At 36.9% G+C, this 27,620-nt stretch overlaps 5 protein-coding genes across 5 annotated transcripts; 1 reads left to right on the top strand and 4 right to left on the bottom strand.

Annotated features, from left to right (window-relative positions):
* Positions 1-1,177: 1,177 nt before the first annotated feature.
* On the bottom strand, positions 1,178-8,026 carry MONOS_12664 (uncharacterized protein; the record flags this gene model as incomplete). The annotated part of the gene is made up of 1 exon (XM_067865298.1): positions 1,178-8,026. One exon carries the CDS (start codon positions 8,024-8,026, stop codon positions 1,178-1,180), a length of 6,849 nt encoding a protein of 2,282 aa, XP_067726794.1.
* A 4,383-nt stretch (positions 8,027-12,409) lies between these two features.
* Positions 12,410-12,820, bottom strand: MONOS_12665 (uncharacterized protein; the record flags this gene model as incomplete). Its single annotated transcript, XM_067865299.1, has 1 exon — positions 12,410-12,820. One exon carries the CDS (start codon positions 12,818-12,820, stop codon positions 12,410-12,412), a length of 411 nt encoding a protein of 136 aa, XP_067726793.1.
* A 114-nt stretch (positions 12,821-12,934) lies between these two features.
* On the top strand, positions 12,935-13,696 carry MONOS_12666 (uncharacterized protein; the record flags this gene model as incomplete). The annotated part of the gene is made up of 2 exons (XM_067865300.1): positions 12,935-13,082; positions 13,389-13,696. The coding sequence occupies 2 exons, from the start codon at positions 12,935-12,937 to the stop codon at positions 13,694-13,696; spliced, it is 456 nt and encodes a 151-aa protein (XP_067726792.1).
* Positions 13,697-14,830: 1,134 nt separating this feature from the next.
* Positions 14,831-15,378, bottom strand: MONOS_12667 (uncharacterized protein; the record flags this gene model as incomplete). Its single annotated transcript, XM_067865301.1, has 3 exons — positions 14,831-15,088; positions 15,161-15,282; positions 15,333-15,378. The coding sequence occupies 3 exons, from the start codon at positions 15,376-15,378 to the stop codon at positions 14,831-14,833; spliced, it is 426 nt and encodes a 141-aa protein (XP_067726791.1).
* Positions 15,379-24,324: 8,946 nt separating this feature from the next.
* MONOS_17610 (uncharacterized protein) lies at positions 24,325-26,175 on the bottom strand (the record flags this gene model as incomplete). Its single annotated transcript, XM_067870546.1, has 5 exons — positions 24,325-24,546; positions 24,643-24,815; positions 25,341-25,580; positions 25,719-25,859; positions 26,157-26,175. 5 exons carry the CDS (start codon positions 26,173-26,175, stop codon positions 24,325-24,327), a joined length of 795 nt encoding a protein of 264 aa, XP_067726790.1.
* Positions 26,176-27,620: the final 1,445 nt, after the last annotated feature.

The following is a 27,620-nucleotide window of genomic DNA, read 5'->3' as shown; positions in this document are numbered from 1 at the left end:
TCTGGTTCAGATGAATTGACAACATCAAACACATTTCGATAATTGAAGAAAATAGGCATTAGAATTTGAGTGTTTTGCGAACATGAGGAATAAGAATTCTTCTTCTTCAGATTTGCAATCATTCTAAAATTCAAAAGGAAAAATGCTCTGTTATTTTTTCAACAAATCTCAAACGGGTTTGATGGAATATTATTCTCATCAGAAATACAGTTACCGAAATCCTTTCAATAAAGAAAAATCATCCATTCACGGAATGTTCCATGAAGTCTGATGTACAAACAGAAGAATTGACAATTACACATTTTTGCCTAAAATTATGGAACAACAAAGATAGAAACTTCATTCAACATGTCATTCCATCTTTGATCTTCTTCTTCGTTGAGTTAACTGATGCTGCGGTTTTGGCCGATCTATTCTAATGGATATGAGAGAAAACATTGAGCAAAGACAAAAGAGAGAAAAACTCAAGCTGAAGGAAACAAACAAAAATGAGTGAAAAGAAGGAAGAAGAAAGAAAATTAAGATTTTGAGATTTTGTGAGCAATTGGCAAGAATGAAATACAAAAGCAATTGAAAGTTGTGCTGAAAGATGGAATTTGAGAAAATTATGGAAAAAAAGAGGAAATAAGAAAAAAATAGATCTGGGATAGAGAAAGAAAAGAAGATAACTCTTTATAGGATGGTCTCAGAGCACTTTTTGAAGATAAGTTGAAGGAGGTGAATAACATTAGAAGAAGAAGAAAGAGATTTGTTTTTTCTTGAGCGTCTTTGATGATAAAAAATGAAGAATTTTGAAGAAAAATGTTTTTCTTTATCAAAGAGATTCTTTGAGGAATATAGATGAAAGAGAACATGATGATGATTTTTCACTTTGATATTATTTGAAATGTGTGCGAATTGTTTTCTTCTACAGAAAGATGAAAAGACCACAAAAAGAAAAAAAAGATGAATTTAACGAAAACTCATTGACATTGAAAATGAAACATTCCAATAAAGAACATCTTCAACAGCAACATAAATAGGACATCTTCAAAAACAGCGTTAATTCACTCGACAGCAAGAATTATTCAATGATATTCATTGATTAATCGCTCTTTTTCTCCTTCTCCTTCATTTTAATCAAAATTCCTGCTTGGTTTCTTCGATTCTTCTTTTTTTTTCTACAAAAAATCCATCTTTATCTTGAAAACAGTGTGCCACCGTCATCCCCGCTCTCAATTGCGCTTCCATTGGCTTCATCTTCACCTGATTCTTCTAGAGCGATGGCATCAGACATCGTTAGCATCACACATCCCTCGGGAAAGCGATGGATGAACTCCCTTTTCAGAGCAGTTAGGGACATCCTCTCAGAAAAATTGTCACTCCAACAGGATCTCACAACTAAGTTCAAATGCGATTGCTCAACTATCCCGAGTTTTGGTCTTTCTCCGTTCACAATCTTCTGTCCTGCCACCTCTGCCTCATACTCACCAAATGGAATTTGAAGGGACAGGCACTCCCACAACATCATCCCGATCGAGAATGAAACAGATTCCTTTGAAGCTCCAATCTTCCTATTCAACAGCAATTCTGGTGCCTTCCACCTCAGACATTCCTTTTTGTAATCATCCTCATCCTCAAATGCTGATGATGGAAGGGAGTCCTCATCATTACCACTGGCAGATGTTACAACTGTTGATGATGAGATTGAGGATGAATCCGAGTCTTCAGATGAAAGGAAATCAGAATGCATCACAATGCAGATGACCATGTGCTCAGAAAACAAAACAATGTGAGGACTCAGACTGGCCAGCGAAGGCAATTCTTTTTCTTCATCAAATGAATGAAGTGCTCCATTCGCCACCCAGAATAGGATCTGAGCAGCTGTCATCTCTCTCTCCTTCAAACTCCCAATCGCCATCTCTTTCTTCTCGTTCCTTCCATGAAGCAGCATAAACAGCGAATCTCTCAAATCCACAATCAGCTTCTCATGAGGAGATGAGCATGCCATTGCATCCACCAGATTCGACATGGATGAAGTGGTTGGGCACAGATCTTCCCTCCGAACAAACGTTGTATCTGTGTCTGAAGTGTCCATCGTCGAAGTGGATGAGATGGATGGTGATGGTGTTCTCTTTTTTGTCTCCTCATTTTCAATTTCCTTCTCATCAACCTTCTCCAGCATCCATTGAGGAATCTTGTCTGAATCTCTGCCTAATATGTATTCAGTGGAGCCACTCTCAGAAAGAAGATGTTCAGAGGACTCTGAATGTCCCAAGCTTTTCTCATACACCCTCTTCTTTATTCTCTCTTCATTCTTCTTCTCAGCCTCCCTCTCAGCCCTTCGCCACTGCGCCTCAGGTGACATCTCCATCGTCACCATCTCAAACGCCTTTGGATCCTTCTTCACTGTATCTTCCACAATTATTTCCAATTCTTCAGTCCGTCTTTTTTGCTTTCTCCACCGAACAATAAAAGCAATAGCAACAATTAGAACAATAAAGAATAGAACAACAAATAGAACAGCGATTATAAGAGCCCATGATGGTTTTCCTTCTCTTTCTCCTTCAACGAGTTTTTCATCTCCCTTTGGTTCAGTCTCACTTTTATTCTTCAGGATGAATGAATCAGTGAATGATGGCGAAGCTTTTCTTCCAAACAAAATTTTCACTGACACTTCTGTTCCATCGCCAGCTTTTCTTAATAGCTCTGTATCAATCACTCCAACAACTGCATTTTCTGATTCAAAGTCTGATTCTTCGAAGTTAAATGTTTCAATCAATTCCTCGTCACCTTCTTTGAACGAAACAGAGAATGACAAATTGCAAGGCAGAAAAAGCGATCCTTCAAATTTGAGATTTGTATTTGTTCCATTCTCTTCGCTTTTCACACTCTCCAGCACAGGAATGAAGAATGATGATCCCCTTTCAGAAACAATTCCTCCAAAACCGCACACATCATTCAGCATCCAAAGGGAAGTATTTCTTTCCCATCCATCTCCTCCTTTCAAACTTGTGATGCTCAGTGATCCTGAATCTGAACAGATAATGTTTCTTCTGAGTGATGGGTATTTTGAGAATCTTGGATTGTTATTTGTGAACAACCCCATTTCAATGACAACGGTTCCGCCACACACAGACAACCCTCCATTTGAGGCATTCGATATGATGGTGTCTTTCACTGTTGCTGATGAATCTTTCAGTTCCACCATTGATCCGTTCCATCGGCAGACTTCATCTTGCCCAGCATTCAGCTCATCCCTTTTGTCGCCAACATCCATTGTCCCATCAAACAAACAGGAATCCAGAGCAATGTTTTGACATGAACTCATTGTCAAAGCACTTCCTTTCTTGTTTGCCACGCTTTTGTGAGTCAGCGATATATTTGCACATCTGACACAACTGGCACATTTTTCAACATTAATCACTGTTGATTGTTCACCAGAAATGCTGATATTTTCGAACTTTGAGAGGAGAAAATCGAAAGATTCTCCAGCCACACATATATTGTCATCTTCCTTCCCTTTAACAAATGCCATATTCTTCTCCACATTGACAGATTTCACTCTCAGCTTGTCGAGAGACAAATCCCCACAAAACGAGTGAATGTGAATCAGATAAGGATATGCCACAGAGATGTTTTCAATCAAGAGATCAAGGATACTCAGCTCTGAACCAACTATTTCCACAAGTGCAAATGAAATGTGTGACTCGTAAATGTTTGACATCCCTGAGAATTGACAACTTTCAATTGAGAGGGCTGCATGCTCTGAATACAAGAATGAGGAGTGAGCTGTTGTTATTTCTGTTGGGAAGTGGAAAGAAATCAACTTCAGAGCAACTGAGCCAGAACAATTAACAATGCAACTCTTTTCAAATTCTGTGATTTCCTCAATTTCAATTGAAGCTGCTGTCTTCTTTCGAGAGGTCATCGTCACATCGCAGAGTTCGATTTCACAGTCGATCACACTCTGCAAGTCGACAAGAAGCCTGCTGTCCACTTTGTGGGTGAGATGGATGAGAGAGTATCCAATGGTAGTGCAAGGAAGGGCAAGAGTTCCACACTGCTGCGTGTCATTCCCTCCTTTGGTTTGCTCCGAGCTAACAACAATCGAATCTGACTGGAATATGAGAATGAAGTCGAGAAGATTGACAGGCTCGGAAGAAAATTCGTTTCGGTCAATCCCATAGATTGCATTCAGACGAACAAAAACACTCGGATCAAAATCCATTTTGAACATTGTTTCATTTATTTGTGTGTTCAGATTGATGCACTCAACAAACATATCTCGCCCCACCTGGGCTGTGTTTGAATCGAACTTCAATGGCTCGATGTGCATGCTGAGCTTTGTTGCGAGTTCTGTTCTCAAATAAAGTCCACCTCCCCTTCCATTTGTTGTGGAACACCCGCACATTTCCACGAGGCATTTTTTCAAGTTGAATAAGCCTCCCTCGCACAGCTCAATGAGAATGCATCCTCCTTTTTGTGTTTCTGGTGACTGGCATCCAGAAAAGTTTGAGTACACAACGAATATATTTGTGTTTGTGGAGTCGATGCAACTCAGAACACGGCTCTCATCATTCTTTCCGTTCACTGAAAGAAAAGAGGAAGAGTTGATTTGAATCTGTTTTTTCTCTTCATTTCTTTCACTTGTTGGAATGTATACAACATCTACAAGACTTCCATCAGTCAGATTCACTGATTGGATTTTCATGTCAATAATTCCAACATTCGCCTTGTTGGAAGTTTCGATCATGCTTCGTCCAATGTTTATCGACTCCACTTCCAAATCTTGAATCATCAAACATCCCTTGAGAATTTGGATAAATGCAACAGAAAGGGGATTTTTGTGTGGAGCAAGTGAGTGGAACTGGCAACTCATCATTGTGATGTTTCCATTTTGGCAGGCGATGAGAGCATCATTCAGACACACAAAATCTGAGCTTGTGGACATTCGAACATGATTAATTGTCACCTTGCGATTAACGTTCAGCAACACTTTTTCATCAGGAGACACATTCTCAAACATCAAAATGCCCATTTCAGGCTCATCGATTGTGATTGTTGATGATTCAATTTCCAAATCAGAAATATGATATTCGTCTCTGATTGAGCACTCTCCTTTCAGCATGATTTTCTTTTCATCAGAATCGGACTTGATTTGTTTCATCCCTTTCCAAAAGGATTTGCAAGGATCTTCATTGCTTCCACATCTCAAAACATCAGCTCCATCTTCAGACACAAACACTGTTCCGCTCTCATATTTGATGAGGAATCGGAAAAGATCAGTATTCAAAAACTTCGTATCGCTTCCATCAAAAAGTGTTTCATCACTCGCCATCTGTCCATACTGAAAGGCAAATTTATCGTTTGTAACAGTGGAATTCAGATCGTTGCACTTCAGAAACATGTTTTTTCCATGTTCTGCTTTGTTGTCTGAGAATGTGGGATCTGCAATTGTGAATGAGGGATTCTCTCCAGGCAAATCAAGAAAAAGTGCACCACCTCTTCCATTCTTTGAGATGCCTTGTTGAGACCAAGGTGCTTGGCACGAAGTGAAACTGCATTGTTCGAATGTCAATGAGCTTTGATCCCCTGAGCATACAAAAATTGCTCCTCCTCCATTTGATTCTGACTCAACACCACAATTCACAAACTCGCAATTCGAAGCATTGACAGACATAGCTGCAGAGTCGTCATCACTCGAAATGCAGAGGCAAGCACCATTCTGCTTCTGACGTGTTATTGAATGAAAATCAGTGTTTGTGATATTCATATTTTTTCCATTTTTGCTGAACACGACACTGCAACTGTCCAATGTGCAAGATGAAAACTCTGAGTTTTGGATGGAAATGGATCCTCTTTCCTCCGCTGAAATCAGCCCATCATTTGAATTGCTTGTGACATTCCTCAGAAACGCTGCATCCAGTGTTCCTTCTGCATTCTCTCCGCTCACACAAATAGCTGAAAAGCTCCCAAAACATGTGTCTACAATTTCGAATTGATCAAGGCACATTGTTCCATTGAGAACACAGCAAAAGCTGTATTCAACAACCACATCACTTTTTGATGGAACGATGCAGCAGTTGTGGAGACTCAACGAATGCGAAGTGCAGCAGAGAAATGGCTTGCTCTGAGGCAACGAGGACGGAAGAGAAAACGAGATATTTGAAATATCTGTGTCTATTCTTGTTTCAATAAACCCGTTCTCAGGCGATGACGAATCCCCAGCAACCTCAATCACTGTTCCCTTCGTTTCAACAGAAATATCATATCCCCGGTCATCAAAAACAGTTGAATGATCAAACTTGAAAGGAGGGACAAATTTGATTTTTCTTATGGAAGAACTGAAATGAGTCCTTACAGCATATTGCAATGTTCTGCAAGGAGACACTGAAAATCCACATCTCAGATGATCTGAGCCAGCTGATCCGCTCACAGTCACGACCAAAGGAAATGGTATCCAAAACAGAACAAGAGGAATTGCAGCACCTATTTCGCTTTCCTCAAATCCCATCAGCTCATCCAACACATTCTCATCAAGAATAAAGCCAAACTTTGAGCGAGAGCACAACTCTTCAAGCTCTGTGGCAACCACAAATACATTCTTTCCATATTCAGCTTTGTTCCCTGTGAAGTTGATATTTCCAAAATCAAAAGTTTTCCCTCCAGCTGCGCAGTCAATCATGATTCCTCCTCCAACGCCTCTTTCATATGCTCCTTTTTTTGCCTTGCATTGTTCGAAGCAACTTCCAAATTCATTTGAGCTTTTATTTCCAATTGCCACTTCGCTTCCATCATTCATCTTCACCATCAATGCACCACCATTTCCATCAAGACACGAGCAGTCGCGAATCCTGAAATCCACAAGACTCAATTTCTCACCTTCATCTACAGTCACTTCAACCAATGAACCGTTTCCTGACTTTCGCACAATGCCATCAAACACTGATCCTGAGAAGGCAATATCGTTCACAGATTCCATTGAAATCAAGGGAATATTCTCCAGGCAGATGTGCTTGAACAAGCAATTATTGATGATTGTTGTTGATCCGTCTTTTGCATCAATCAAAGATCGACTGAATGACTGTGCCTGGCTATCAGATTCGCTTCGAATCTCGCATCCATCCAGACGTGCAGCTCCATTTCCATTCACAGACAAAAGACTGCCACTGGCTGAGGTTGCTGAATCGAGGATGAGTGTGAATGCTGAAATGATCAGCTCTCCATTTTCCACTGAAATGAGTGACTTTCCGGAAATCACATCTCTGGAGCGAACAACCGAGTTGTCGCATCTGTGTCCGATGAATTCCATTTTGAACGAATCAATTGAAATACTGTTTTCTTCATAATTCCCGCTGAAAACAACCACATTTTGTGTTGAACGCTTGATCAATGCATGTCCAATGGTTTTGAATGGTCTAGCCCGATATCCACAGCCAGGTTCATCTGCTCCCCTCAGCCAGGAAACAAACAACTGATCAAGACCTTCGAGAGATGCAACAGGATCAGGAAGCCAATAATCTTTATTGACAGAGCCATCAACGACTCGTGGATGGTCGCTTGTTGAACTGCATTCAATTACATCTGAATCAGATATTTTTCCAACCCAACTACCAACAAGCGTAATGTCATTTCCAACTGATGAGTCACTTGCCTTGTTTCCATCGAAAAAGCAGTATTTCATTGACCCTCCTGGAGTCACTTCAAAATTCATATTTAACGTTATTGTTCCAACTCTATCTGCAACACATTTTCTGAAACAACAATCATTAACAAATCCCTTTCCATTTGCGTTCCAAAAACATAAACCAGGATTTGAATTCGCTATGCATTCAGAAACGATTGTTGAATCAATCAATGCACCATTCGTGAACAGGATTAAAATGGCTGCATAGTGAATTGAACGACAATTGAAGAAAAGACAGTTTTTTATAACAACTGATTTGTCATCATTTGATGTGATTCCTCCGCAACAATATGTTGAATTGCAATTTGTGCAATTTGAATCAAAAACATCAACTTTTCTACATGAACTTGAGTACATTGATCCACCGTTGAAGTTTGAGCCTTCTGATCCACAAGAGCACTCATTGAAGAGGCATCGAAAAACAAGGCAGATGACATTTTCAGATAAGAAATACAAAGCTCCACCAGCATTTTTTGGAGATGAGCATTTGAAGAAACAATCAATAAATGAAATGTTTCCTTCATTGAAAGACTGTCTCTGATCAAATGACTCGTTTGAGACAATGATAGTATTTTGGCATGAATTGAAAGATGAGTTTTTCACTATGAAAGATATGCAAGATGGGGCTACAATTGATCCGTAATAAGGCTGAACGCAGTTTATGAAATCTGAAGAAGAAACCTCAATACACTCTGCTGAATGTTTTTTGAAATGGATATCTGCTGAATGATGAACAATTGAAATGTTCTGAAAATGACAATTCACCAACGCAGTATTTGACGCCTTTCCAGAATACAACACTGTTCCATCCAATTCTGCCAATGCGACATTTTTCATCATTGAGTTGCTTATTGTCAATGAACCGTGCTTTGCAATATGAACAATTGATTGTTTGATTGCTTGTGAACAATCATCCAGCACGATTCTTATTTTTGACATTGCGACTTTGCCCGAAGATGTGATGAATGAACTCAAGGATGAGGATGAAATGAAAAAACTGCAACTCGAGATATTTATCAAAGAAAGCAAATCTCCACTGAGGGAGCATGTTTTTAAATTTGACAACAAGTTCATTTGATTCAAATCCACTGAAGAATTGACAAGATAAAACAACTGTTGGTGATTCGATGAAGTTAGACATGTTTTTTCTTCCTTCTCACTTTCCTTATAACTGAGCGTATATGTCAATGTATCCTTATTTTCTTGATTGAGTTCATGAAGAGAAGGGCTTGATAATGGGATATTTGTCTCATAATTCGTCAAAGTCTCAAAATGGCGATTGAAGCAATCATTTGATGCGCAAACCCCGAAAAATAAGCACAAATTGAAGAGAACAATTAGCATCTGTATGTTTCCAAAAAAACTGAAAGAAACGAATTTTATTTTGTTAAGAAAAATTAAATTCTTTTGTTTATGACAATTCAAAAAAAATAATGGGTCTTATAGAAAAAATAATTATGTAATCTTACAAAAAGAAAGTTGTCTTTTTTGACAAATAAAGATATCAAAAAAGTGATAAAAATATTCAAATTAGCTGTTTGTTTAAATATGAATATTCACTCATTTGAGATTTAATTAATCATATTCGATAAAAAATGATTTTGTTCATTTTATCCAATTCAAAATATAAAGTGTTATTTCATTTCAAACTTATTCATATGTTGCTGCTGAATATACAACGTATCATGTTATTTGAATATTTTTTATTTAATTCCATTTTTTTTCTCAATGAAAAAAATTGGTTTTTCACAAATAACAATTGTTAACAATCATTCTCTGAAGCATTTCCTTTATTTGATAAGGAAAAATAATGTTCACTGACATGTTGAATAAAAGTGATGATAACAAGGTTGGTTTTTTAGATAAGTTTGAGTTTTCTGTATTTATGAAATATGTTTGATCAAGAATTATATATTCTTTGTTCTGTGAAATTTTGTCAATAAGTATTTTGACAAATTTAATCATTTGAATAAAAAAATAAAAACAATCACCAATATGTGACTCACAGTTATTTTCGTTTGTGATATTTTCAAGTTTTGTGTTTCTTTTTTCTTTTCTCGATTGGATGTTTGGGTTTTTAAAAGGATATTAATATCAATGGATGGATTTTGTTTTAAACAGAAAAGCACTGTTGTAGTGATGTGTTTTATTGGAGAAAAGTACACATCCAATTCGGATGATCTGCAGTTATCAAAAATCTTCATTTTTGTTGATATTTTTGAGTTTTCGATTTTTTGACAACAGCGTGTTTTGAACGATAGATGCAGATGGAATAGTCGAAACGGTGAATATTGCTCATTGAATAAAATCATCAACAAAATTTAATTGCGTTGAGTCTAAAATGAGGTCTCAATATTATTTTAAGATTTAATTTGCGAGACATGTGAATTGGGTGAATATTTTCTCATTCGAAACTTTATAGTCAAAAATTTCGGTACAATAATTAATAAGGTGGTCCTTGAAATTTTATAATAAAATTTTGATATGGTTTTAAAATTTATGTGGGTTATTCTTTATGAAAAGTAATAAATGTGGGTGATTTTTTTTGAAATCATACTATTTCATTCAAAAATTTCTATTAGAAAATATCACATGAATATTAACAAAAGAATTGTGAATAGTGAAGATACTATTTAAAGACAATTTCATCATTATTTCAGCTTTAACATTTGTATTTGAAATGGTTTTGATGGAATTTATCATTTATATGTAGAACCTCTATTCAATGACAACAACCTGTCAAATATCAACCCCCCGAAAAAATTTATGATTTCAAAAATAATCACCCATGTTTTATTTTCAAAGAAATCAAAATTTTCATATTTTGCTCAAATTTTTGTCCGCGAACATCAAACTTCACTAATATGGAATCTATTAAAGGATTATGCTATTTCACACATTCTTGAGGAGATTCGTGAGTGAAAGCAGATATTTGAGCAAAATGTGAAATTTTTGATATATTTGAAAATAAAACATTTGCGACTTTTCAAAAAGAATTACCCATATCAAAAAATTTTTGATCATTCATTTTTTATTTTCACATTTGTTATTCTTTGTGCAAAATATGAAGGACCACCCTTCACTTTGAATTTTGACAAATGAACTCTGAAAAGTTGGACATCCTTTCAAAAATAAATTCGTAATGATCAAAATCTCAAACATTGTCGTTTTTTAAACATTTTTTAATGATTTTTTTCATTCAAATGATTAATTCCTTTCCAAAGAAATAAAACTTAAAATAAAAATCTTCATTCCGAAAAAAGTTATGATATAAAAAATAATCACACATATAATCAAATTTTTCATTATTTAGCGTTTTTTTTTTCTATGAATAATAACTTATTTGATTTTCAAATGCAAATTTTTGATTTTAAAAAATATTGTTTGAATAAGTCTTAATTATGAATATTTATTACAAATATTAAATTCGCAATTGAAACAAGTGTGGTTGTGAAGAATTTTTATGAAATTGAAAACTTCACACAATATTAATTAATCAATTAATAACTTTTTTTTATGTTGATGCGCAATGCAACATTGCGTATAATCTCAGTCCAACATAGACACAAAAAGTTGTGCTATACCTGATGAGATTCTACACAATTTTGAACGTGAAAATAAAAAAATAATATATGGGGGAAAATACAGGCTTTCAAGCTATTTTGCGCAAATCATGAAAACATTGCATCACTCAGAACTATCTTAAACTTTCTCAGATTTCAAAATCAATCGGATTTTCATATCTGCAAACATGTGTCATAGATATTATAAATTTATGCGTTGTGACATGATCAGGATTTGAATAGATAAAGCTGTTAATATTATATTTTTTTATCGCAAAAAGTTTTTCCACTGTTCAATCAACTGCTTTTTTTTTTATCACGTAATTATTTCATATTTCAATTTTTTGATTGTTGTGGCAGAAACATCACCAAACACAATTCATAATGAAAAATATTAATATTTAAGTGCTTCATATCACAAAAATTAATTCAATATTATTTAAAAAACAAAATAACTTTTGATATTTTTTCATTGCTTTTTACTGTTTAAAAAAAAATTTTCTTCATATGGGTGTTTTTTTTTGATATCATAAAAAAAGATCAAAAATTGAAAAAATAAAATTTATAACGGTATTTATTGATCATAGAGAAAAATAGATTTTTTGCAAGTATTTAACTTTTATTTCTGTTATAAATATTTGTTTTATTATCATATGCAAAAACCACACCTCTTTTATGTTAAGAGAGAAAATGGAAAATTTCAGATCAAGTTTTTTTAAAATTTCAAAAAACGAATAGATAAAACTTCAAAATGAAAAAGTCAAGTTTCTCAATTTTCCAAACAGTACTAATAATTGGAAAATAAAAATGAAAAGATATTGGAAAAGTCAAAAATATGTATAAATTTTTTATTTTTTATTTTTTATTATTTTTTTTGATATTCAAAAAAAGAGAACTGTTCGTTATCTATTATTAATAATGTTTCAACATAACAAATTATCCGTTCCAGTCCAGTGATTCAGTAACTGGATGGAATTGTGGAAAAGTAAATATTGCTAAGAACAACAGTTGATTCAAATTCTTCTATTTCTCTCTCTTCTCCTGATCTTATCACTTATTGACTTCTCTCTCCATCCTCTTTGTTCTTCGTCCAATATTTTCCATTATTGTTTCTTTGAAATTCTCATTCAACATACGCCCTCTATCGCTCCTTTATATACAATGGAATTCATTCCATTCATCCTTCGTTTCTTCTTCTCTCTTCTTTCATTTCTTCATTAATTGCCAACTCCCCTGCCCTCTCCCTCTCCCTCACCAACTGCACAATCGCCAACATCGACTCAGCTCCACAACGCCAACAGATTCCCACCAATGGCGAATACATCTCATTCGCATCATCTGCCCCTGCCAACTCGTTTTCTGTGAGGAACACCATCTTCTCCACCTGTTCTGTGAACGAGGATACAAGTTCTGGAGGAAGAGGCGGTGCTCTCATGATCGAGTACAAGGATGATTCGCAAGTGTCAGAATCCTCCTTTTCCATCACCAATATCGTGTTTTCAGCCAACAAGGCGAGTGTTGGAAGAAAAATGTATTTTGTGTGTGAATCCCTTGTCGCTTCTGTGAAAGAGCCCTTGTTCGCCTTCATGGGAAACATCACTCAGAAAGGCAACTCAGTCGTTGGACATGACAGAACAGAAGCATTTGGCGATTGGGATGTCGATTTGTTTATAATTCTCAACGGGCATGTAGCTGACAATGAATGCGTGGATGGTCATCTTGGCATCAAAGCAATGTTTTGTTGGACATCAAAGATGCCCTACAAGAGGACACACAACGCGATGGGTCTTCTGAAGAAGGTGCAATAGAATGTTGCGTAGATAAAGACAAAGAAGACAAGGAAGCTGAAGGTGAAGATGAAGATGTAGTTGAAGCAACAGAATAGTTTTTGTGTGTATAGTACGATAAGAAATTATTAAAGTTGAAACATGCTATTTCTAATCTTTGTCACTTTCTTTCTCTCTCAATTTCTCCTCCTTCATCTTCTTCTTCTCTTTTGGAGAGCTCCTTATCCAGCAAAAGAAGAAATTTGCAGAAAGCATTGAAAGTGGAAGGAGGTCGAGAAGGAAGAGAGAGAAGAAGAAGGATTAGAATAAGAGAATGAGGAGGAAGAGATGAGAATGATGCAACTTCCAATACCCACCTGATGCTAACAGCAGCATCATCAGAGGACGAGACAATGGAGGGGGACTTAGAAATGAACGACGCAAAAGAAAAGGAAGAAAAAGAAGAAGGTATTGATGATGAAGAGAAGATATCTAAAGTGGACTCTGAAAAGAGAAAGCCAGCGTGTGTGGAAAGGAGGCAGTCATCGGCGTCACCGAAATATCTGTTGAAGCAAATGGTGCGGTGGAGATGGCACATTGTTCAGTCTTTTTTTTCTGTTCTGTTTCCAATGGCAGCAGAAACTCTGAGAAGCTATCCTGGAAGAGATCCGCAGTCCATGCTTCGCGATCGAAACTGATTAAAAAAAGTGATTAAATGAGGGATGATTCATATGTATGAATATTATTAGATTGAATTAATTGAGATAAAATATTGAATAAAATTAATTTGTAAACAAGAAATGGAATAAAAGTAAAAAAATAACAAATAATAGAATAATATAGAAAATTTTATAAAATGAGGAATTGTGCCTTCATTGTTTCTCGCACAGAGTTTTATGGAGATTGTTTGTGTAGGTCACAACAGAGTGGAAAGATTTGGCGTCTCTATGATTTTAATGCAGAGGTAGTTCAGACAGGCATTTCGATGCAGGTTGTCAATGCACACACTCACAAAATGACCAATGCGATCAACTAACAAATCCCTGTCAAGAATGTCTGTTCACAAGAAAAAGAGAAAAATAAAAGCAAATAGTTCAAAATTTTTAAAAGAATATGAAATAAAAATAAAAATAAGCAATTAATTATAAATTGATAATATTTCTTTGTTAAATAAAAAGAAAATAAACACAAACATTTATTCCAATCTTCTCCATCACCAACATTGATCCGTCTGAAATTCTGTTTTTTTCTCTCGTCGAGCTCAGAACATCCGCAGCCTTTGGCTCTCATCTCTTTCCTTAAATCTTTCTTCTTTGAAAATCTAGTCAATCTTGTATGTTAATAGCTTATTTCCCCCAAAGATAGACATTTTCATTTACAAGTCTCATAAAGCTTGCTGCACTGGGCGCGTCCAACTTCGCCTCTTCGACTGTTTCCTTGTTCTGTGACGTGAACTGAGTCTGCTTTTCATTCGCAATCCTCTTTGGCTATGTGATAAACTTCTACGCCTGTGTTTCTTCCCTGCTCGAATCAGACAACAAAAAATCCAACTCAGACTGGTAGATTCCACTGAAGCTTCCATACTCTCTTCCATTGTGCCTGTCCATGCAGCGCAGAAAGCGGCACTTTCAAGAGATCTTCGCAATGGTGCCTGTGAATAAGATGAGCGGGTCATTCGCCTCAAATTTCTCATCCGTTACCGACGACCGGCCATTCCAAATCGAGTTCTCATTCTGTTCATAGAACAGATTCATTTTCACATCCTACACTACACACGAAACAAACAGTGAGCATTCGATGTTAACCTGAGGAATCTCAGGAGCCCACTCCTTCTACTGCTTCCTCCGAAATATATCTATCGCGAACTGAGGGTCAGACGAAGGCCTCGGTGATGGAGCGCACAGAAAGCTGTCGCGAAAAGCACACAAAGTATTCTGTGCATGTTGCGAGTATTGGATGACGTTAATCTCCTCCATTTCTGCGTCTGCTCCGTCACTCCCATCAAACCTCCTTTGCGCCACAAGCACTGTCAGCGCACCTTCCTCTCCTTCTCTTCCCGGATTATCGACCCTTTGCCTATCTTTCTTCTTCTATTTCAGCAGCAATTGTTATTAGCAGATATTGTCAATTTCGTATTTTTTGTTCTCTAAAATTGAACCAACTTCAGCTAAATATGTTTTGTGACTGGACCAGGAGGAAGATCTATATGTTTCATCTGCTTTTGCTGCTTTTTTTTTACAACTTCCATCGCTAACAAGCTTGGTCCCATTCTGCCCGTGCTGTCCTATGAAGATAACAATCCACCAGAAATCAAAGCATTTTATATTCCTTCACCTCCTTTGTCTCTCTCTCTTCTGCTTGAAAGAAAGCCATCATCCATTTTTCCTAAATCTCCCGCTTCGCCTCTACAGTCAGCTCATTCTCTGGGAATCTTTTCATTCATCTTCCGCTTGTCTTTCTCCTTAGTAGATGTCTTCTCAAACATTCGAGTTAGTTCGTTGTGGAAATTCTCCGGAGCTGCAACATGCTTTGCATTCTCTTCTTCTTCTTCTTCTTCTTCCTTCCTTCCTTCCTTCCTTCCTTCCTTCCTTTCTGTTATTCCCTTTTCCATCATTTTCTTTTCGTGAAGGCATTGGAGGAAGGTTTGTTTTCATCAAAAAACCAGAAATTGGAAGAGGAAGAAGAAGAAGAAGACAGAAGAAGAAGAAGAAGAATAGGAAGACGAAGACGAAGACGAAGAAGAAGAAGTGAAAGTAGACTTTTTATCATTTTCTTTAAGAAGTTTGTTGGTAATTTTGATTATATCGAAAAGAAGAAGAAAGAGAAGGAGAAGATAAAGATTGCGGAAAACAGCGGACGAACGGAATGATGTGAAAAGGTTGCTTAATCGTTGTGCTGAGAGAGCAAGCATATTAGGTGATTGTTTATGAAGATGAGAGACGAAGAATAGGAAGGCAAAGAGGAAGAGAAAGACGATGAAACAAATTAACAAAATGAACACATTCTGAATTTTGTGGAGAAAAAGAAGACTGAAAGGAAGAGAAGACGACTACGATAAAGACGAAGGAAACGAATATGAAAGAAGAGGAAGAAGAAGAATTATACGAGCAAAAAATGGATTTAAAGACATTTTCAGCAGGAGTAGAATGCATTGTTGTGGTGCAATCGGAATAAGTCATATTTGAAAATCTCAGCAAACAGGAAAAAGTGAAATCCTCGTGATGCAAAAGAAGAATATTATATCGCATCAGCGTTGTGGATGAATGAAATGTTGAAGCTTCAAACTGGTGCATGATTGAAATAGTTAAATTTCAAATGACTAAAAAGAATAAGAGCATGAAAACTCAAATTCTATTTGAAATTTGACGTCTGTTATAATCATCAAATGTTCTATATATTGAAATGCGAACAAAATTGTTGTTCTGTCACTGTACACAATGAATCTCCATATAAAAATTCGATGAAAAAAATGCAGTTTCAGATGCATTTCTGAAAGATGAATTATTATTCTTTCATTTTCACTGATATTCCATCTCGGGCTGACAAATTATTTATGAAAAAAATCGTATTGGTTGCTATTATTGCAGCTTTTTTAATAGAAATAAAATGAGAATATGGTTCAAATACATTAATTGTTTTGCGCTTTTCTCACAAAAATATCCACATGAAAATTAATGCATATTTATTTTTTGACACAATAAAATACAAAAAATTATAAATACGTTCCATTTTCCTGAAAATATGTGAAATTAAAAATCTCGATCACAAAAGTGGTCACTAATTTTTCTTCGGATTTTGCAACAAACAGACATTAAAAGATGTGGGGAAGCTGTCTGCGTGGAAATCTGAGAAAAAATTAGTGACCACTTTTGTGATCGCCAGTCATTTAGAAAAACACTTTTATTAAGGTTCTCATCAGATTTGATCCGTTGAACGATCGGAACTATTATAAAACTGAAAATTGAAATGACTGGCGATCACAAAAGTGGTCACTAATTTTTTCTCAGATTTCCACGCAGACAGCTTCCCCACATCTTTTAATGTCTGTTTGTTGCAAAATCCGAAGAAAAATTAGTGACCACTTTTGTGATCGAGATTTTTAATTTCACATATTTTAATGATGATTATCGTTTTGTAATATTTATTCATAATTTAAGTGTTTTCTAACATCTATTTGTTTGTGATTTTTATTGCTATGTAATTAACAACAGTTTGAATGAAATACATTTATGCGTTGGTTTTTGTTTGAAGACAAAAAATTGTGATATCAGTTACCAATATCAATTCATCATTTTGAAAATATCAAATTGAACAAATATTTATTTTTTGTGTGAAACATAGTGTTTAACGAGAAAAAAGAAATGTGGCTTTTTCCCATAAAAAAATCAAAAAAATCCCAATTATGTCTTTTTCGAAACCTCAATCAACTCTTAATTCAAAATGCAAAGTTTTATGGAATGAAATTGAACGCATCGGTGGAGATGACGTTGATTCATTGCTTGTCTATTTGTTTTACACTTACAGGCAATCATCTTCAGTTATTAACAATTTGCTGAAGTCATTGAACGGTTTGATTTTGATTTTTTGAATTTTTATATTGAAAATTTTCTGAACTGTCATCCTTGTCATTTTCTTATTTTTTTGTTTATTATTTTTTTTTCTAACAGAATATCATATAAAGCTGCTCGAAGACATGTCTGTTGTGTACAAAAACGCTCCATTGCACACTCAGACAACAATGCTACAGGCGCTGTCTCGAAACACATCATTATCAGATTTACAAGACTATGGATATGATGTCACAGAAGGCAAATACATTTACGCGAAGCAAACGCTCAAAAAGAACCAAGGATTTATCATTCCGCCTCAAAAACCTCACTTTCCGTCTTGCAAAAGTGGTTTGTTTTTATTTGAATTTTTTTTGAATAATTATCTCTGTTTGTTATAGGTTTAAATGAACAGGACTGGGAAAAGGGCAACAACTGGATGTTAGCCCATTCCACTGAAGCCTCAACTTCGCTTCAATCTGCAAAGAAAAAGCAGCGAGCTGAGCCAGATTACGCCAGATTTATTGACGAAGATGCCTGGGAAGATGAAATAATAACGGAAAATTCTTCTTCAATCAAAAAACAATCTTCTTCTTCTTCTTTTTCATCAAAACAAAATAAAAAATCAAATGTCGTTTCAGAAAATAATTCTTCATCAACAAATTCTTCATTTTCTCAACCTGTTGATACACCAATCAGCACTCCAATAAGGAGAGAAAGGGGAATAACAAAAAGAAAAACAAACAAATCATGTCATAAACGTTATTCTTCTCCTTCGCCCATCCCAATTCACAAATTCTTCAAAACAAAAAAATCATCAACTTCTCCTCCTCCTCCTCCTCCATCTTCTTCTTCTTCCTCTTCCTCTTCTTCTTCCTCCTCCTCCTCCTCTTCCTCTTCCTCTTCCTCTTCCTCTTCTTCCTCCTCCTCCTCCTCCTCTTCCTCTTCCTCTTCCTCTTCCTCTTCCTCTTCCTCTTCCTCTTCCTCTTCCTCCTCTTCCTCTTCCTCTTCCTCTTCCTCTTCCTCCTCTTCCTCTTCCTCTTCCTCTTCCTCTTCCTCTTCCTCTTCCTCTTCCTCTTCCTCTTCCTCTTCCTCTTCCTCTTCCTCTTCCTCTTCCTCCTCTTCCTCCTCCTCTACCTCCTCCTCTTCCTCTTCCTCTTCCTCTTCCTCTTCCTCTTCCTCTTCCTCTTCCTCCTCTTCCTCCTCTTCCTCTTCCTCTTCCTCTTCCTCTTCCTCTTCCTCTTCCTCTTCCTCTTCCTCTTCCTCTTCCTCTTCCTCTTCCTCTTCCTCTTCCTCCTCTTCCTCCTCCTCTACCTCCTCCTCTTCCTCTTCCTCTTCCTCTTTATCCAAAAAGCAACAAAACATATCGAAAAATACGATAATTATTGGCAATTCTTCTTCATCCAATAGAAATGAAAATGTGAGAGCGAGCGAGCAATTTCTGGAATATATTTCTTCTCCCACTCTAATTCCTCCACATGCATTTCAAGATCTTCTGTCTTCATTTGTAAAAGACAGCATCACTTCTCCATCTCAACACAAAACCCATGAAGACAATAGAATTTGTTCAAATCATGAAAATTCTTCGCGTATCATGAACAACAGAAACACAATGGATATTTATTCTTCAACTTGTTCTCCTTCTCCATCAATTTCTTCAAGTGTCAAAACCGCTTCAATTGCTTCATCAAAAACAAAGAAAGGATTGGAAAATCTTGGAAACACTTGCTATCTTGCCTCTCTCCTTCAATGCTTCTCTTCAATAACTTCACAAAAACAATCAATTATAACAAACACAACATCAAAAAACAATTTATCTTCTCGTGTTTTGAGTGTTTGTCAACAACTTGCAAAAGATGGAACATTAGTGCGTTCGTGGGCCCCATCACTGATCAACAAATGGGAATCATTCTGCAGATACGGAAGTCGGCAACAACAGAATGTGATAGAGGCATTTGAAAATCTTCATCAACTTCTTCAAAATGATAAGATAATTGAAAAGGACACCTTCAATCCAGTGCTCATTACACATTTCAAATGTCAAAAATGTCAAAAAGTTTCAAATCATTTTAATGAATCTTGTTGCAATATTGTCATCAATGCATCATCACCTCACAAAGGTTTATCTTCACTTTTTGCAACAGAAATTTTGGAAGGAAAGAATAGTGTCTTTTGCGATGTGTGTAAGGATAAATGCTGTACTGCTCGATGGGAGGAAATGGCTGCATTTCCAGAGGTGCTTGCCCTCTGTCACGAATGCACTGATTCTGCTAGCTCTGCTCCTTCAAGAACGCTTATGATTGAAACTGATCGTGTTAACAAGCGAACATTTATCAAAGGGTTTTCAACAGAAAGTTTTCAACATCTCCAAAAGAACTATAAAGAAGTGTATTTTTATCATTTTGTTGGGCAAATTCTTCATAAACAGTTGGATCAAAGAAATGGCCATTATATCGCTGTCATCAAAAGAAATAGAGGAAACGATGTCTCATGGAATATTTGCAACGATGCTGATGTGACAGAACTGAACATCGAAAATTGGACAAAGGCATGGAAGGATCTTTACGCACAAGGTTACAATCCATCGCTCTCATTCTATACCAAAGAAAAAACAAAACCAACGTTTTCAACTATTCAATTTGGTGGTTCCTCCTCTTCTTCAGAAACATCCAATAACAACACCTTAAATAACACATCAACAACAACAACATCATCATCATCGTCTCCATTCATCACACTCCCTCCCCGAACAACTTCCATTTCACAACTTTCTTCATCAATCACATCTTCATATGGATTGGAAGCACTGAAAGAAAGAAGAAAGAAAACGGGCATCTTTTCTCCCAATGAAAAGAGATTAATCTTCAAGCCCAAGACGAAATTATGGAAAGAGTTTTCAGAAGAAACAAATATTAAAGTTTCTCTTTCCCATTTCTACAAGCTAACAACAAACTTCTCTAAAGCGAAAAGACGAACTGACCTTTGTGGAATGTGTGAGAAGTTGAACTATCTTGAGAACAAATTAAAGTCATCTCCAAACAAAAATGGACTTTCTTCTGCTGAGCTTCATACACTCAAACTTCTTCGTCAACACCGACTTGTTGCTGAAATGCAACGAAAACACTATCAATCAACTGTCGACAATCTGAAAGAGGGAGAAGCAGTCTTCGTCTTTGACTTCAAAGAGAAATGGAAACTCCCCATCAGAAAAAATCAACTTCAACAAGAATTCTTCAACTATCAACAAGTTTCTCAATTCACAATCATCTCTCTTCAAAAAATAAATAATCAACAAATAAAAAGAACTTTCAACTTCTTCTCCGACTGCCTTTCAAATAATCACAGATTTATTATTGAGTGTCTGGAATCTGTGATCAAAAGACACTTCTTCTCAGACACTCACACTTTTAAGTTCTTCTGCGATTCTGGTCCACACAACCGAAATCGCTTCCTTCTTCACTTCATCCTCTCAAAACAATCCAAACTTCTCAAAAAGAAAAATACTCAACTCAACTTCTTCGCTGAGCACCATGGAAAAAATATCTGTGATAGTGAATTTGGTGCGTTAGTGAATGCAATCGACAACAATCTTTCGACTGAACACATCACCACACTTCATGACTTGATCAACTTCTTCGAAAACAATATGAACACTTCGACATCAGCTTCTTCATCTTTACAATCAAACATTTTCTCATCATCATCATCAAACAACTCCCCATCGTCAACATCTGTCAATGACTCTGTGCATGAGAGATATTTTGAAGAATATGTTCCATCTCAACAAATTTCATGGCCATCACTGTCAGTTCCCCACATGAAAGACTACTTGTATTTTGAGCGCAAGGGCTCATTTGTCTGTGCTTCAGCTGTTGGATATCTTCCTCAACGCTCTCTGGTTGCCCTCGAATCTTCGACAATGAAAGAAAAAGTCCAAAGATCAAGAAAGTCATTTCACTCTGATATCACATCATCTGACTCTTCTCTTCTTTCTCAATCTTCTCAAGATCTTCTTTCAAGGAGATTTGAGCTTCTTCTTGATTCTTCTTCTATTAATGAATCTCAAAATTGTTCTTTTGGTGTCCCCTTTTAAGAAACTGGTTATTGTGCATGCTTAGCTGGCACTCTATCGGAAGGGTGCTGGACATGACTGTTCGTATTTGATATTGCAGCCTTCGGGCTGCTTTATCCGGACCTGGATACGACGAACAGCCTCCCAGGTGCACAATAGTTAGAATCCGATTGTTTTCTTTTGGTTATTGTCCCTGATATGTCCCTATTTATTTCTTTGTTATTGTCCCGCTTATATATGTATATATCGAGATTCATTAATAGATAGAGTTGTGAAGGAATTCATTGATCTTTGAGTGAGGTTTTTGGAAGGGAGAGTTGTTGAGAGTGTGAAATGTTGTTTTATCATTGTGTCTGTCTTTTTTCTTTGTTGGATTTGATCTTTTTGAGTCAAAGAGAGAGAAATATCAGAAAGGGGTGAGTGGATAAAAAACAGGTGGAAAATAGACAAGTTAGTTTTTGAACTTTTTATATACGTATTCTTTTTTGTTTGGAATTGTCTTTGATACCACGAATTTGTTGAAATTGTACTATTTCTTCTTATATTTTTTATTGTTCAAAATTGTTGATATTTAGTTGATATTTGGTGATTGTTTAATGATTATGTGATTGAATTATGTTTTATTGAAAGTTGATGAATCTGATTCGAAATTTTCTGACAGTTTTCAATTTTATTTATGATCGAAATCATGAAGAACTTTTTATTATTTTATGTCATTTTGATTGGTGAACGATTGATATTTTTTAACGTTTTTCTCTCACTTCACATTGTTTGTTTTTCCATATGTTCACGAAAAAGTGTATTTTGGCATATGACAAATAATAATAAAGATATCAACAATAAATAATTTCCTTTAAAATACGAAAACATAACAAATCAATCAAAATCATCATATAAGACAACAAAAAGCTAATATTTTCTGAAAATATGTGAAATTAAAAATCTCGATCACAAAAGTGGTCACTAATTTTTCTTCGGATTTTGCAACAAACAGACATTAAAAGATGTGGGGAAGCTGTCTGCGTGGAAATCTGAGAAAAAATTAGTGACCACTTTTGTGATCGCCAGTCATTTAGAAAAACACTTTTATTAAGGTTCTCATCAGATTTGATCCGTTGAACGATCGGAACTATTATAAAACTGAAAATTGAAATGACTGGCGATCACAAAAGTGGTCACTAATTTTTTCTCAGATTTCCACGCAGACAGCTTCCCCACATCTTTTAATGTCTGTTTGTTGCAAAATCCGAAGAAAAATTAGTGACCACTTTTGTGATCGAGATTTTTAATTTCACATATTTTCAGGAAAATGGAACGTATTTATAATTTTTTGTATTTTATTGTGTCAAAAAATAAATATGCATTAATTTTCATGTGGATATTTTTGTGAGAAAAGCGCAAAACAATTAATGTATTTGAACCATATTCTCATTTTATTTCTATTAAAAAAGCTGCAATAATAGCAACCAATACGATTTTTTTCATAAATAATTTGTCAGCCCGAGATGGAATATCAGTGAAAATGAAAGAATAATAATTCATCTTTCAGAAATATGTCTGTAAGTGATTCTATTTTAATGAGTATTTCTTTGACTTTAATTTTTATTTCATCATGGTTAATTGGTTTTTTCTCCATTATTATTAATTCGATCTATCTTTTTTTTGATTCTTTATTTTGACTTATTATTTCTTTGAATATACTCAGAACTTATCTTCATTGATTTTTAAAATTTATTTATAAATTTATTCATCTGACTTTTGGATTTTATTTTTCATGTTTATCGTATATTGATAGCTATTTATCGTGACACAACGTGCATTGAAGATGGAGAAAAAAAGATGAAAGCAAATTAACTAAATAATGAAGAAATGAATTTCTTTATTAATTAAAAAAGATTTTTGGAGAATTAACAGTTCACTTGAAATGAAGTTTAATTTTTGTTGGATGAAGATGAAGAAAGAGAACATGACGATAGAGTTCAGAAGAATCAGAAGGAAATATATTTTCTGAATGAAATCATAGCAAAGAGAAAAGAAACAGGAGCAAAACCATTTGAAAATTGTGGTTCAACAACTCAAACTAAAAGAGTGTGGAATGCAGTAACTGCTGACAATGAAACTTTCAATGGCTGGCTCCCCCTCATTGCCCAGAACAAAATTGCTGCCAACAATGGAACCGATGCTGATGTCTGTGGAAGACCCCAAAAGACCCCATGTGCCGCCATCGAGTTTGCCCTCGCTGGCTTCATTTCCCTCCTCCAAGACGCCTCCCTCACTCTCCTCACCTCAACATTTGTTCCTCTTCAAATACTCACTTTCAGAACGGTTGACACAAAAATCATCGGAAATGGCACAACTGCCACCACCATTGCATCCAGTAGTATTCCTCAACCATCTTCTTCTTCTTCTTTTTCTTTTTCATCATCATCATCTTCTGCTGCTGCTGCTAATGCTTTTTCTCAAAAATCTTTTTCCTTTCCCCTCTCGTCCTTCCATTCATCTCATTCGTCTTCCCATTCTCGCCTATTCCCTTTTCGGTGGTATGTTTTCAACATCAGAGGAATGTGCGAACATTGCTTCATTTTTTTGCTTGAATGAAGTTCAGTCGCACGACTTCAATGCTTTCATCATCATCTCAAACTTCTCCCCATTTATCGAAAGATTGTTCCATTTCACATTCCTCCTCTTCATCGTTTTCTTCCTCATATTAATCATAAGCCGCTTTTCCAAATAACACATCCACTAAATTATCTTCCTTATCTCCCTCTTCGTTATCATAATTTTCGTCTTTATTTTCCTCCTCTTTTTCTGCTTCTTCTGCTTCTGCTGCTTCTGCTGCTTCTGCTGCTTCTGCTGCTTCTCCTTCTTCCTCAGTTTCAGCTTCTCCTCCTTCTCCTCCTCCTTTGCTGTCTCCAACACTCAGACCAGACTCATTTCAGCTCTCAAAGAACAAAACAGCAGACTCTCGTATTCATCCTCGTCTGCGCACAGCCAATCTTCCTCGCTCGCCTCTTTCAACACACACTTCATCTGCTCCATCACCATCCATTTCACCTTCTCCTTTCTCTTCTTTATCATCATCTTCTTCCTCCTCCTCTTCTTCTTCGTCGTCGTCATCTTCATCATCATCTTCTTCTTCTCTTCCACCTTCTTCTCTTTCTCCCTTGTCCAACTCCACCTCCTTCCAGAAGTTAAGTTCTGCCAAGAAGATCAAGCGCCTCAAGAAGGATTCGAACCTTCACCTGCTGTCGAGCCGTGTGTTGCGCCATCTTCGCACTCTTCAGAATGAGCAACTGGAGAAAGAGCTACTTCAACAACAGCAGCAGCAAATGAGGATGAACCAGCAGATGAGTCAACAGCAACAGCAGCAGCAGCAGATGAACAGTTTTACTCCAACTGTCAGATTTGAGCTTCCACCTTCTGATGAGTCTGCTTCAAATGAGACATCAAATGAGGGTAATGGGCAGATGGAGGTGGAAGAGGAAAGACAATCTTCTGTTGGGAATGCAACAGCAGATGCAATTGACACAGCAAGTGTGAATGAAAGTGGAAGTGTCAATGACAATGGCAATGGAAGTTTCAATGTGAATGAGAATATGAGTGAGAATGGCAGTTATGCTGCTTCTTTATCTCCTTCTCTGTCTCCCTCTGTTTCTCTTCCTCTTTCCTCTTCCCATTCAACATATCTTCCTCATCTTCCCCACTCATCTCATCCATCTCAACTAACACTGTCTGCACAAGTTCCTCTTTTATCTCTTAATTCTTCTTCTCCTTCTCTTTCATCCCTTTCCTCCTTTTCTTCTCTCTCTCCTCTCTCTTCTCTCTCCTCTCCTTCTTCAAGCAGCATCCGAACAAGATCTCTTGCTGCCTCTGACAGACGAGCCGGCTTCTGCAAAGAGCACATCACAGCGCCGTTGGAATACGAAGAGCAGCTGTACTCAATCTTCACTCCGCCTTCGTCGCCTGTGAAGAAAGAAGGAAACATGCTTCTCTCTGTGCATTCAGCTGTTTATTCTGCTTCTGCTTCTATTTCTTCTTCTCTCCCAATGCTCTCATCTTCATGTTCTGTCTCTTTCACTCCTTCGTTCACTCCTTCTGTACCTTCTACCATTTCTCCTTCAACTTCCTCTTTTCCTTCCTCTCCTTCTTCCTCTTCCTCTTCTTCCTCTTCTTTTGGAATTCCAACAGCATCTCTTGCTTCTTCTCCTCTTCTTCCGTCTGTCACATCATCTTCCACTTCATCTGAACATTCCAATCAAATAAATCACCAACATCATTCATCATCATCATCATCTTCTTCTTCTTCCTCTTCTTCCTCCTCCTCCTTTTTCCATTTCTCTTCCCTCCCTCTTTTCCTCCAGCCCCGTTTCGTTGCCCATTACATCAACACTCTCTTCATTCCTGAGCTCCATCGTGAATTGGACGGCATATCAGCTGCGTTTGAGGCAGAGCTGAGAGATTTCGAAAAGCAGAGAGCGAATTACGTGGCTGAACAGCAGCGAGTGAAGGACAAAGAGAAGTCAGCTCCAAAAGGCGCACTCAGAAATATGCAGGTCATTCCGAAATCCTTACGTTCTTCTTCTTCTTCCTCCTCCTCCTCCTCTTCTGCTTCCTCTTCTTCCTCTTCATCATCATCTTCTTCTTCTCATGAGAATTCAACAGCACTTGTGCCTCTTTCACATCCATCGACCAATTATTACTACGGAATGAAGCAGAGGAACATTCCTCACCCTCAGCTGATGCCTCCTCCTGGTTCATCATCTTCTTCTGCTTCTTCTTCAACTTCTTCTGTTTCTTTTCGTTCTCGTTTATCTTCCTCTTCTTTAACTTCTTCTTCTTCTCATTTCTCCTCTCTTTCTTCCACCGCCTCTCGTCTTTTGGGCAAGTCTTCTTTGAATTCTCGTCTTTCCATTGTTCCCTCACACTCCAGGCGCTCCAGCAAGCATCAAGCACATCCTCCACTTAGCCCTCTCACTCACACACAGACACAGCCACAGACACAGACACAAAAGATGAACATCAACAACTTGCTGAGAAGTGCTAATGATGAGGTGAAAATGGAGAAAGAGAGAGAGAAAGAAAGAGAAAGAGAAAGAGAGAGAGAGAGAGAGAGAAGTGGTGGTGGAAGTGGAAGTGGAAGTGGAATGGGAATGGCTCAGTTGAATGAAGCGCCGAGTGTTCTGTCTCAAACAGTGAAGCAGATGAAGAAAGAGATGATTGAGATAAGCAAAGGAGATGTTGTGAAAAGAGAAGAAGACATGATCGGTGAGGACGGAGACAAGGGAAAAATAACACCAACAAATTCAACAGAAATGAAATCAGATGCTTCTGCTCCTTCATCAGAAGCATCAACTGTGATGTCATCTTCAATAACTTCTTCTTCTGCTGCTTCTGCTGCTTCAAATACTTCTTTTCCTCCTACAACTTCATCATCCATTCCATCAAAGCAATTGCCTTCTCCCCGTTCTCCTTCAAAGAGAAGAAAGGGCATTCCATCTTCTTCCTCTTCCTCCTCCTCCTCCTCTCCTTCTCCTTCTCCTTCTCCTTCCTCTTCTCCCTCATCTTCACCCTATCCTTCCTCCACCCCCAGTTCCCCTCTGCCCCCTCATCCCTCATCTCCCCTTCGCCATCAGCTGTCTGCCTCAGACATCGTCGAAGGGAAAAGGCAAGTGCATGCACCGAAGATGTTAGACCTCGACTTCCGAAAGCCACACAGGGGAAAGCCAAAAAGAGGGAAGAAGACGATTGGGAAAGAGAATTCATTGTTTGCAGCGAGAGAGGCAAGGGAAGAAAGAAGAAGAGGAAGAAGAGAATGAGAAGAAGAAAGAAGGAAATGAAAATGTAAATGACAATGAAGATGTTAACAACACAGTGAGTGATTCAAACAAAGTCAGTGAAGAACAACAAACTTACACAAAAGAGGAAGAAGGAAGCTCAAATTCACTCAATCTTCAGTCTTCTTCTTCTTCTTCCACTTCTTCCACTTCTTCTGTGGCAAACAAA

Source organism: Monocercomonoides exilis (assembly GCF_001643675.1).
Source record: "Monocercomonoides exilis strain PA203 chromosome Unknown scaffold24-1337568, whole genome shotgun sequence".
In the NCBI taxonomy this organism is placed as follows: Eukaryota; Preaxostyla; order Oxymonadida; family Polymastigidae; genus Monocercomonoides; species Monocercomonoides exilis.
Note: the sequence above shows the minus strand (reverse complement) of the source record. Positions and strands in the feature narration are given on the sequence as shown.